This window comes from Vollenhovia emeryi, unplaced genomic scaffold, assembly GCF_000949405.1.
Source record: "Vollenhovia emeryi isolate VEMERY1.0 unplaced genomic scaffold, V.emery_V1.0 DF939178.1, whole genome shotgun sequence".
Taxonomy (NCBI): domain Eukaryota; kingdom Metazoa; phylum Arthropoda; class Insecta; order Hymenoptera; family Formicidae; genus Vollenhovia; species Vollenhovia emeryi.
In genome coordinates, this window is record NW_011967188.1 from 572,504 (window position 1) to 583,887 (window position 11,384).

The window sequence follows — 11,384 nt, forward strand, 5'->3', positions numbered from 1 at the left end:
AGACTCTGATACTGTATCAGAGTCTCCCAGCCCTGATGAAGCAGACTGCAACGCCTGCGAAACGTCGGCACCACACTGCAAACGGACGCGGCAACCATCCGGAAGCCATGAAGACTAAATATGAAAATATATTAGATAGCGTCACGTTTGGATTACGTCAAACTGATAAATATTGTTACGCTTCACGTGAAGACGCAAGTCGTCGGATCCGGTCTGCACTGGGAAACAGTATTTTAAGTGCGGAAAGATTACAAGAGGCCTACGCGTCTGCTCAGAACAGAGGCCAGACACAAAACCAATAACATTGTTTAATAACATTAGTAACTGGTATCTAGGCGACTCGCCAGATACCGAGCGTCTAAAACGCGGGCATAACAATATTTTTATTTTATGTAATGGTAAAGTGACAACGATCACGATTTTACCCCAAATTAATTGTTATTAATCCTGTAAATTGCCACTTTCTGTATCAAATTTTGAATCATACCATAAGGGATAAATTTGATATATTCTTTAAATTCAAAACCGAAAGACTTTTATGCTTAGTGAATTGAAAATTTAAGATTACGATGAGAAAAAGTAGTAAATACTATAATAGAAAATATATTTTGGATTAAAATTAAATTGTTACACTATTTTATTTTGTTTCAAAAATATTTCTAAAAACCCGTATTATTTACGGGATGACCCAATATTAGAGATCCAAGTTAATTTGTGAAATAAATTATTACCTAGAATAGTTGATTGTTGATATAATAAAGATTATGTTCTATCTCTTTATATGATTACACATAACGTTACTTTGGCACAAAATTTGATTTTACAAATAGAAAGACGGAAAGGCACCATACATTTCTACTTTATACGCGATGTTTCTTAATTAAACGATAGAAATTCATCAAATCTTGCATCTTTTGAAACTTGTGCCCATTTACAAATATCGTAAGCAAGGGTGACTCTGTGATTAACGAGGTAAAACACGAGAAATTTTTCTTATTTCGAATATTTGCTAGTCACAGAGTCAGCCCCGCTTACGGTAATACATAAATTCAAAAAGATATGTCAACAATTCTCCACTTATTCACACATGTAATACATATGACAAATTAACTACACGTAACTAATTGCAATATAATGAGATACTCTGAGTATTAAGAAAGTGATATACAACGAAACTTTTTGATACTTTTGAAATAAAATTAATTTAGATAAGCGTTTACGATATTGATTAAGCGCATCCCAAATATTATAAAATAATGCCACTAAATGGAGACTAATGTTAACCGTAGGGACGTCGACGGAGGAGAGCCTGCAGTATATCAGGCAATCCCTGAAATCGGAAGAAATGGATCATTTGGAAGGGACTCATTTTGATAGGCTCATCCCACACGTGTTTGTTACCTTTGGAGCATCTGTGAGTTCATTTTAAAGAAAAATATATAATATGCAAGTAATGCTGATTGCAACTGAATGAATATTCGTTCATGCAGACGCGGTATCTCGACTTGTAGCACGCATGATTTAACACATCAGTGATTTTACTTGTATTTAGAAAGGCTTATCAATTTAAATCATCGTGCGAAGTCGTAAGAATTTATAATTGATCAAGTTTTTATTATAGGACTTGTATTTACTCTTCACTTGTCGTGATCGTTTTCTTTTTCTACGTTTTGTTATAAATTAGATTTGTTCCCGTTTAATTTTCTAAAATAAATATATGAAAAATAGCATAATTGCTAGTCTCTATTCAAACTTTATACTATATGTATAATCGAAATTTTATTTTTTCTGGATATTAAATTGACTCTATAATTTTTCGGAAATTGCGTCATAAATAATGAGCATATATTAATTTGATCTACGTATTGTGTTGGTTGATGTCGAAAGGGCGATCTTGCCAAGAAGAAGATCTATCCAACTCTCTGGTGGCTCTTCCGGGACAATCTTCTGCCGAAACCCACCACTTTCGTCGGTTACGCTAGAAGTAGATTAACAAAACAACAATTGCGTGATAAGTGTCATCCATACATGAACGTGAAGCCGGACGAGACGGAAAAGTATGAGGAGTTTTGGAAGCTGAATCACTACGTCGCTGGTTCCTACGATCAGAAGAAAGACTTTGAGTTACTAAATCGTGAATTACAAAAGTTTGAGCAAGAGGACACTGCGCACAGGCTGTTTTATCTGGCATTACCACCGAGCGTGTTTGAAAGCGTGACGGTACGCATCCGGCTTACCTGTATGGCAGAGAAGTAAGAATAAATTTTGAAAATATATACAATAATTATACAATATACAAAGCATTCAAAAATCGAAAAGAGAAAATACGTCAAAATAATTTCCGAAGTTACCAATTTAGTTCATTGATAAATAGAATATATATCTAGTATATATGTGGTATATCTATATAAAAATTTCAGAGGATGGACAAGAATTATAATTGAGAAACCATTCGGCCATGACGCCGCCTCATCGCAGAAGCTGTCCGATCATCTGGCGACGCTTTTCAGCGAGGATCAAGTCTACCGTATCGATCACTATCTCGGCAAGGAGATGGTGCAGAATCTGATGACCCTGAGATTCGGAAACAGGATTTTCAATCCGACATGGAACCGGGACAATATAGCCTCGGTGCAGATCACATTCAAAGAACCATTCGGCACCCAGGGTAGAGGTGGCTATTTCGACGAGTTCGGCATCATCAGAGATGTAATGCAGAATCACCTGCTGCAGATCTTGTCCTTGGTAGCCATGGAGAAACCCGCGTCTTGTCAACCGGACGATATTAGAAACGAGAAGGTGAAGGTGCTCAGATGCATCAAAGACCTGCACCTTGATCAGGTGGTCCTCGGTCAGTACGTCGGAGATCCAGATTCTAAGGATACGGAGGCGCGTTTAGGCTACTTGGACGATGCCACGGTACCGGCTGGATCCAACACGCCGACATTCGCCTTCGCAGTGCTAAAAATAAACAATGAGAGGTGGGACGGAGTACCGTTCATCCTAAGATGCGGGAAAGGTAAGAAGATTGAAGGAGATTCCGTTTCTCGGCAAATACAAGGCTTTTATCTTTAATTGCCGCGGAATGTCGCAGCTCTGAACGAAAGGAAAGCGGAAGTTAGAGTACAGTATCAGGACGTACCGGGTGATATCTTCGATGGGAAGGCAAAAAGGAACGAATTGGTGATAAGGGTGCAACCAGGCGAAGCATTATATATTAAAATGATGACGAAGTCACCAGGCATCACGTTTGACATGGAGGAAACGGAATTGGACTTTACCTATGGCAGTAGATACAAGGTAAGTAAATTCATTGACAAAAAAAAACTTGTAGTTGAAGTTAAAATTGGATATGTAAAGCATCATCGTTGCTCATGAATCATTTCTTCCAGGGCCTTAAATTACCGGACGCCTACGAGAGATTAATTTTAGATGTCTTTTGCGGTTCGCAAATGCATTTCGTACGAAATGATGAGTTGCACGAGGCATGGCGGATATTCACGCCGCTGCTTCATCAAATTGAAAAAGAAAAAATCCAGCCGATTCCATATAAGTACGTAGGAGTATAAGTATTTCTAAAGCAAAATATATTATTGTTTATTTAAATTTTTCAGGTATGGCTCTCGAGGGCCAAAAGAAGCTGACGACATGGCGAAGAAAAATAATTTCGCGTACTATGGTTCGTATAAATGGGTGAAACCGTGAAATCAATGAAAATCGATCACTGTGACACAAGATTTATGACGCAAAGTATAAATCTTAAGATATACTGAAAAATGATGCAACTGTTGTGACTGACACATTCCACAATGTTTGATAAACCATTGATAATATAACAAATATTTTTTTACAATTTTATATATAATATTTATATTCCCTTTTTATTTTATCGACAATATTTACATATCCGAGCTCATTATAGTATGTAAAAATGTAACGTTTGTTCTCTTGTCGCTGAACTTTCTGCTGTAATGCTTCAACAATGCATTTAAAACGATTTTTAATGACATTGACAAAGATAAGATTTGTAACATATACATACATATTTTATGCGCATGTGCGCACATAAATGTATACACGTGTATATGTAATATCGAATATTTATTATGTAATTTTATATTTCGATTATTCGACATTCCATTCGATATTCCTTATTTTGACTTAATTTAAAACCTAGATGTAATATGCAGTTTTGTAATTCTTTACGATTAAAAAAATCAATTGCTAAATGATGTACTATTATTCTCATTTTTATTCTAATTTGTTTCTAATTATTAGATAAAATGAAAATTTTTCTTCTGAAGAAATAATTCTAAATTAAAAACCGATTTAATAATCGTATACTTTTTAGAATCGTTTTATCCGTTTACTTTCGTATTCTTTATATCCCGAAATCATCAGTGCAGCCACAAAGAACAAACAGAACAGAAAGTTGGTCTTCCGCCTAATAATAGGCTATCTCAAGAATAATATTACAAGGGAATGTGAATCAGTCTTTCTATGTAGATTAGTTTTATTAAATCTTGACAATCGAAACATATGTGTGATACCAGTCGCGGCATACTGTACAAGTCTTTAATAACATAAATTATACAACACTAGAGATCTGTGTGAGATTGTTCAATTGTGTAACTTATGTGAAATAAATAAGAGAAAGTTGACTTCCCATACGTGTATTTACCTATGTTGTGGAAAAACCTTATTCTAAGTGTACCAGGTAAGCGGTAGCCGATCATTTTACATCTTATACAGCACTAAACCTCAACATAATTCTGCTATTCCTCTTAAGATCAGCTATACATGGATATATAGATACAAATTAATGACATGATTACGACAAACTGAATGTATATATCTGCATGTATTATCAAATAATGCAGGTTAGAAGTAAGAATGGTCTCTGCATACATACATCAAGGTTCTCTCGAGGTTCATTGTATATGTTCACTACGATAGAAAGGGTTGAGAAGACATGTAAAAACATATAAAATGTAGGAAATTGAATTACGATGTATTATTATATGCCTGTAAATTATAGTATATAACAACTTGATCTATGGAAAATCAGATAGTACCTTTAACAAAAAAAAAGATGAATATATTTTATTAAAATGTTCTAAATTTTAATATTTTCTATTATATGTATGTATATATGTATAATTTCAAATTTAATTGTATATATTATATATTTAATATATAATATATTATATACATTATATATATAAAAGAAAAATTATACATTTATTTGAAATTGGCTGCCTATAATTAAAGAAAATGACTACAAGCATGCATGTTGTATTGCACAAAATACGAAAGAAATTTGAAATGTCTTACGCGTTTCATCAGAAAGTCTTTTTGTTTAAACGTTTCCTAAATTAGGACCATTCATCGCGATGTCAAATGCAACTTGAAAATTTTTGCAGTGTCGATATGGCAATGTGTTTTCGCTTGAACACTTCTCGCAATGTGTAATTTGTAAAAATGTCGCAATTCCATTCAAATCTATGATTTAAGGGAAATACGATTCACATGTGCTTTATGCTTATATATGGAACTTAGATTTCACACGCCGCAGGATCCAACAATTCGTCCCAATTGATACTCCTCTGAAACACCTCCTGTTGCAACCATAATTCGTAGTGCTGCTTAAATTCCTCGGTTAATTCCACATTTGCACCGAGCACGGATGTTACTGACGCGTCGATCGGTTCCATTTCCTCGTCTCTCGGAACGTTTGAATATCTTCGATTATTGAATTGATCAACGCATGTGCGTAACTCGCACTCTTCAACTTGGAAATCCCACGGCCGTGCTTCTAAATCTATTTAATCATTAGTAATTCAGAAACGTTATAAACTTTTGCAAGATTATTATTATTAACACGAAATAGTAAATGAAATGTTTCAAGTTTTTATTTACCATTGCCGTATGCCCAATCATCATTTAAGCGATGTCGGACCTTTGCATAAATGACACTAATAGTTTTCATATTTGTCTTTCTCCACTGCCGACCAAGATACTTCGTCTGCATTTTCAATAATTTTAAAACATATAATTGCATCATTGCATGCCTGACTTTTAGCGTGCGTTTTAAAATAGGTGCTGATTTAAAAACGACTAACATCTGCAAACATAAATGTACAAGATACATATTAATTTTCATAAATATAAATGTGAAATGTAAAAAAAAATCAGCATTACTGATAAAAAATGACTTACCATTATCCTACTGTGTTTCCATTTGGTTAATTTGTTCAAAATTCTTAACAAATTGATACAGGAGAAGACATTTCTCCATGAGAAAGACTGACTATGACCGATTTCGAGGCTATCCGTAGTTAATTCCGGCTGATCGCCAATGACACACATGGGAAAGTCCAAAATGGGAATACTGTTGCGATATAAATCAATTACATATTGTAACACATAGAAACTTAAGCAGCAATCACATTTTTACTTACACGTTCTTCGCTTCAATGTACGCAATAATATTCTGATTTAAAAACTTCAATACAAGAGGTATACAATTGGCAAATACTAAATGCTGCGACATAAATTCAAATTGATATACGTGATTCAGTTTGAAATGTTTGAGCAACAGTAATAAAATTGCAGAAACAGCCTTAACAATAATCTCCTTGTGTCGATTAACGTCGATTCCTAATTTCATTGATTGCAGCACCGTCATTCTAAAAAAACGTATTATAAATTAAACACAATTACAATATTAAAAAGATATTCAAATTTGGTAGTTAATTAAAAAAAATGGAATGCAATCGAATTAATCAATTATATTTGATACTTTTCTTATTTTTAAGACTTATGTGCATCTATCATTATTTATACTAACGGCATCTCCTCCGGCAACACATCAGCCAAGATATTAATACTGTCTGTTTTAGCCTTGCTTGTAGGTGCGGCAGCAAGCAATATTTTCAGCAAAGCGATCATATACTGTGGCAAATTTGGTAATATAGCCTGATAAAGAATTTCCGTTGGTGTTTGACGAAGTGGTGGTTCTAAAGTACTCATTGGGTTTCTTGCTATCTCTTCTTCCTTTCTTATCTGAATTTCCGCTAGAGATGTATACATGTGCTAAAATATATTATACCATTAGATATTACAGTAGCAGATTGTGTTGCAATATCGTCACAAGCCAACCAAATATACCTTTTTAAGGGTAGTGACGCCTTCATGGATCGGTTGCGGTAAACCCGCTAAACTCTCTCTATCCCCTTGTAATTTGTAACCGACAAACTTCATTCTGGCGACTTCAAGGAAGGTGTCCACGTCCTTTTGTCTCACTTTGGGCGTCCATGGTAAACCTGGCAAATGAAATATTAAATATTAATACTTGAATGAGAATTGTAGAGAATTAAAAGAAGATATTTACCTTTGCCCTTTGTAAGCTGTGGCGTTCCTGGCCTCAATTGCGACTGATTATTCTGATCCTCGTAATACGCTTGATTCCAGCTGCCAGGTCCACCAGGACCCAGGAATACGATCAGCTCGCCATCTCCTTCATTCACTGCGGTGTTATTTGGAGGTTCTCCTCCTTCATATTCCATACCTAAGCCTGGGTCATCTAATGAGCTTTGTTTCATCAAACTCTGAAAAATGTTTGATGATTAACACAATGAATAAAAGTAACAATCATATACAGTAATCTTAGATCAACGCATTACCCGTCGAAAAGGTCGATTGTTCCTTTTCTGATTTTGCGTTTCTAACAAATCTGCCGCACTCATTGGCGGAGAGCTAGCTCTCATCGTTCTGGCGACCTCGATGGTGTCTTCCTGTTGCGTATCGAGTCCCGCCTCCTCGCGATACTGCTTCTTCAGCTCCCTGAGCGCGTCGATGCCGCCAAGAGAGACTAGGATTAACTTCCACAGAAGCAGGAGAACCTTTTTCATGGGAAAATGTGGTGCTGAGCCGCTACAGAAACACGTTACCATGCCGAGAAGTTTGACAATCAGTAATTCCTCTCCATATGGATTTACTGCAAAGGAAGTAGTAATTTTAAAAGACCGATTTCTCGTTTGTAAGCATTAAAAATGTACTGTATAAATGACGGACATACCAACATCTTCTTTAAAAGCCTCAACGTTGTCCTTATATTCACTGTTCTCGATACTTTTTAATTCCTCTCTCATAACTTCTGTTATAATGTATAAAACGGACAGAATGACTCTTAAGTCTATCGAATCAGCGAGGCTAACAGCTAGCTTTCTCATCGCTGAGGTAGCGGTTGTGCTATTTCTACACAAATAATTCAATGGACATTTAACCAGAGAATTCAACCGTGTCTAATATTACACGCATACACATGTACGAAGAAACTTACTCAATCTCAATGTTTAGCAGTTCAACAAACGCTGGAAAAATGCCAGCTTCGTAGAGTAACATTACGTTTGTCCTAGACCAGTCTTGCTGCTCCTTGTCAGACTGTATCTCAGCCCAACAGCCCTGAGCTAAGTAAAGAATACAACGCGCCGCTTTCATCCGTAGTTGTTTGTTAGAAACCTCCAGTTGATCCAGTAACTTGTAGACTACCGATCTCTGCTGCGGTCTTGTCAAGTTTTGCCACCACGGTGGTAACGTGTAAGATTCCATCTGATCCTCAAACGCCTGGAATTTATGAAGAAAACTAAGGTCACACGATCTGCTCGCGCGTTTCGTAAGACAGAATCGTACCTTAAGATTAAGCTGCAACTCGTATTGTTCCGTGTAGCTGTACAACTCGGAGATTTCATTGGCGTGTATGTCAGTGTCGTCGTAAACAAACTCCAGATCTGTAGTTTTATTGCTCTCCTGGAATAATATAACACAGATGTTAAACAATTTAAAAACGATATTAAACAAATTGAATAGTTCGAGTCATACAATTTTCATTTCTACTGAACGTGAATATTTCCTAACACCTGGATCGGGAGAGCTAGAGAGATTTCTAAATCTCTACATCAAGTATTTGCTACATTTGTAGTTAAAACAGTACATTTATCAAGGAAACAGCATATTTATGCAGTAAATTTTTCATATATTTATAAATCTCTTCGTCACTTATTCATTCGTTACCGTCGCCAGGCATAATTAAATTAAGGAGCAAGATATCACTTTGCGAATGTTTCTCGCTATGTAATGTGAGAAATACTTGGAGAATCAAAATACACAATCTATAATTCACGACTGTTTTTCAAGGATCAATAATTTCTGTTCGAATTCAGCGTGGACTTGACGACTTTATGGACCATGTAAGTCTTTCAAGACGTTCTCAAGACATAGATAGATATCAATACATTAAAATATAAAATACATAGCGCGGAAAAGTAAACAGAATCCTATCCTGAAATTAGATCCGAGGCGAGCTATCGAACGTTCACAGTCCGAGTCTCTCGGCCGGAGCTCGCGGATGCTGGCGACGGATAGGTTAGGACCACCGATATGGTTCACCGTCCGCGCTGTCCGAGCGCTTTTCCAGGGCGGTCGTTCGACTCACGTCATTGCTGGCCGCGCGCCGGTGGAAGTAGACGGGACCGACGTGGAGAGGATCGCGCTTGCCGTTGCCGTTCGCGTCCATCGCTACGTCGCCCAACATCTTTGCGTCGACGGGTGGAGACGGGAGCGAGACTCTCGGCCGCCTCTCTTCAGACCATCTCCACGCCTACGCGAAAGAGAGAGAGAGAGACGCTCTCGTCGGTCCGGGATGATACTCGCGCGTTACGAACCGACCTAGTCCTTTGACATTTACGTCGGCCAGGCTCTCTTCTCGGGCGGAAAACGACGCGTACGATTCCAGCCGTGGGCCGTTTGTTTCCCCCGCCTACGTCACTCCCTAACCCCGATCCGATCGAGAGCGCGGCACCGCCGGACGCGCGCGATCGGACACGTTCGGGGACGGTCGGCACGCGCCCGACGTTTCCTCGGTCTCGTCTTGAAAGCGCGCGCAACCCCCCGCGATTACGAATCGCGACTTGTGTAATCGCGAATTTCTTACACGACGGACAAATACTTCCGTGGGCGGGGATAAGACAATTTATTAAAGAGTTTTAACTTTAACCTCGATTATCGAGCGGACTTGCGTTAATGTACGGAAACGTCAAATAAATAATTTTACTCTTCGACGACATGTTACTCGAATTTCAAACTTGGGAAAATTTGGCGGTCTTCCCGCTTTATTTCTTTTGTCTTAGGCCGGTATTCGTAGTCAGATCTTATATTCCAGACCGCCGTGAATTTGTCTAAAGGTGCTGTATGGAACATTTTATTGGCTACGGAGTGTCTGAAGATGATCCCGAGACGATCTTACTTTAGAGGGACACGTCTATCCTTTTCAGAAGATGTAGAATAGATGTAGAAATAAGTAATATAAAATAAAGTATGAAATATTCTTCTTTCCAGCTTTATCACACTTCACATTTCTTGCACTCAAAAAATAAACGCGTATTTAGCACAGCGAAGGATGAAATAAAATGAAAGTGAAACTTACAATTGCAAAAAAAGACAAATGTGACATTTTTCTATTATGCCAATTATTCTGGTTGCAACAACCGGAGATGCAGCCCGCGACATGTTTCATGAATGAAGAAAAGGATCTTCTCCAAGTGTTCCACTCGAGAATTCCAAGTCCCGAAAATTTTGTTTACAATACATGCATGTGTTTCACGTCTAATGCGAACCAGCTTTCGTCTAACAGCAATAAATAACTACGAGGAAAGTTATACGAACAGAAAACTCATTTACATAATAAGAAATAGAGAAAAGATACACACAATATACATAATAAGGAGGAAGTATATACTTTTATATTTCAAAATAAAATTTGGCTAATAAAAAAGCTATATGACAAATAAGGAAAATTGCATGAAGACTACACAAGATAAAAAGATTACAAGGTCAAGTACATGTGATGTTACGTGAGAATTTGAGCACATATTGTTAAAATTTGTATAAGCAATATACATGTTAGAAAGATTATATGAGAAGGAAGATACAATATATCACAAAAATATATTTGTTCTACTTGTTAAACTTTAAACAATAAAATTCATAATAAAGAAAGGAAAAATATATACTAGAAAACTCATACAAGAACAGAAACGAGGATATCAAACGAGGAAAGGGAAGCACATTTTCTATGCACCTCAGGATAAAAAAAAGCACACAAATCCAAATTGACGCACACAAGCAAGATTTGCGCTACTATCACACAGGCTCGGTCCCGCTGCGTTTGCGACACCCCTTGCGTTCCTGGCTTCTGAAAACACTCGCGAAGATTGTACTCGTAGCGAAACAAGATACATGACTACGTTTCCACCGAGGGTCAGAGTCGGGCTAGAGTCGGGTCAGAATCGGGTTGGGGTGAGCGTTTTTGCGGTGGAAACACC

General features: G+C 37.2%; 2 protein-coding genes across 4 annotated transcripts in view; one reads left to right on the forward strand and one right to left on the reverse strand.

Annotated features, from left to right (window-relative positions):
- The window catches only part of LOC105563300 (glucose-6-phosphate 1-dehydrogenase), a 15,421-nt gene extending 11,151 nt beyond the window's left edge, over positions 1 to 4,270 (forward strand). For both annotated transcript variants that reach the window (XM_012014782.1, XM_012014780.1), the window contains exons 2-7: positions 1,290 to 1,414; positions 1,888 to 2,252; positions 2,421 to 3,019; positions 3,095 to 3,300; positions 3,393 to 3,553; positions 3,615 to 4,270. In XM_012014782.1, coding sequence (XP_011870172.1) covers positions 1,290 to 1,414; positions 1,888 to 2,252; positions 2,421 to 3,019; positions 3,095 to 3,300; positions 3,393 to 3,553; positions 3,615 to 3,705 — 1,547 coding nt within the window. In that variant the 3' untranslated portion in view covers positions 3,706 to 4,270. The remainder of the gene's footprint in view (positions 1 to 1,289; positions 1,415 to 1,887; positions 2,253 to 2,420; positions 3,020 to 3,094; positions 3,301 to 3,392; positions 3,554 to 3,614) is intronic.
- Positions 4,271 to 5,209: 939 nt separating this feature from the next.
- The window catches only part of LOC105563301 (striatin-interacting protein 1), an 8,584-nt gene continuing 2,409 nt past the window's right edge, over positions 5,210 to 11,384 (reverse strand). Inside the window, exons 1-12 of one of the 2 annotated variants that reach the window (XM_012014783.1) lie at positions 9,497 to 9,871; positions 8,695 to 8,811; positions 8,345 to 8,628; positions 8,081 to 8,259; positions 7,686 to 7,999; positions 7,394 to 7,610; positions 7,171 to 7,325; positions 6,851 to 7,095; positions 6,462 to 6,689; positions 6,220 to 6,391; positions 5,920 to 6,124; positions 5,210 to 5,821 (exon numbers count right to left, since the gene is read on the reverse strand). In XM_012014783.1, coding sequence (XP_011870173.1) covers positions 5,556 to 5,821; positions 5,920 to 6,124; positions 6,220 to 6,391; positions 6,462 to 6,689; positions 6,851 to 7,095; positions 7,171 to 7,325; positions 7,394 to 7,610; positions 7,686 to 7,999; positions 8,081 to 8,259; positions 8,345 to 8,628; positions 8,695 to 8,811; positions 9,497 to 9,595 — 2,481 coding nt within the window. In that variant the 5' untranslated portion in view covers positions 9,596 to 9,871 and the 3' untranslated portion in view covers positions 5,210 to 5,555. Of the gene's footprint in view, positions 5,822 to 5,919; positions 6,125 to 6,219; positions 6,392 to 6,461; positions 6,690 to 6,850; positions 7,096 to 7,170; positions 7,326 to 7,393; positions 7,611 to 7,685; positions 8,000 to 8,080; positions 8,260 to 8,344; positions 8,629 to 8,694; positions 8,812 to 9,496; positions 9,872 to 11,384 lie in introns of those variants that run through there. The other variant, XM_012014784.1, reaches the window with a different exon arrangement.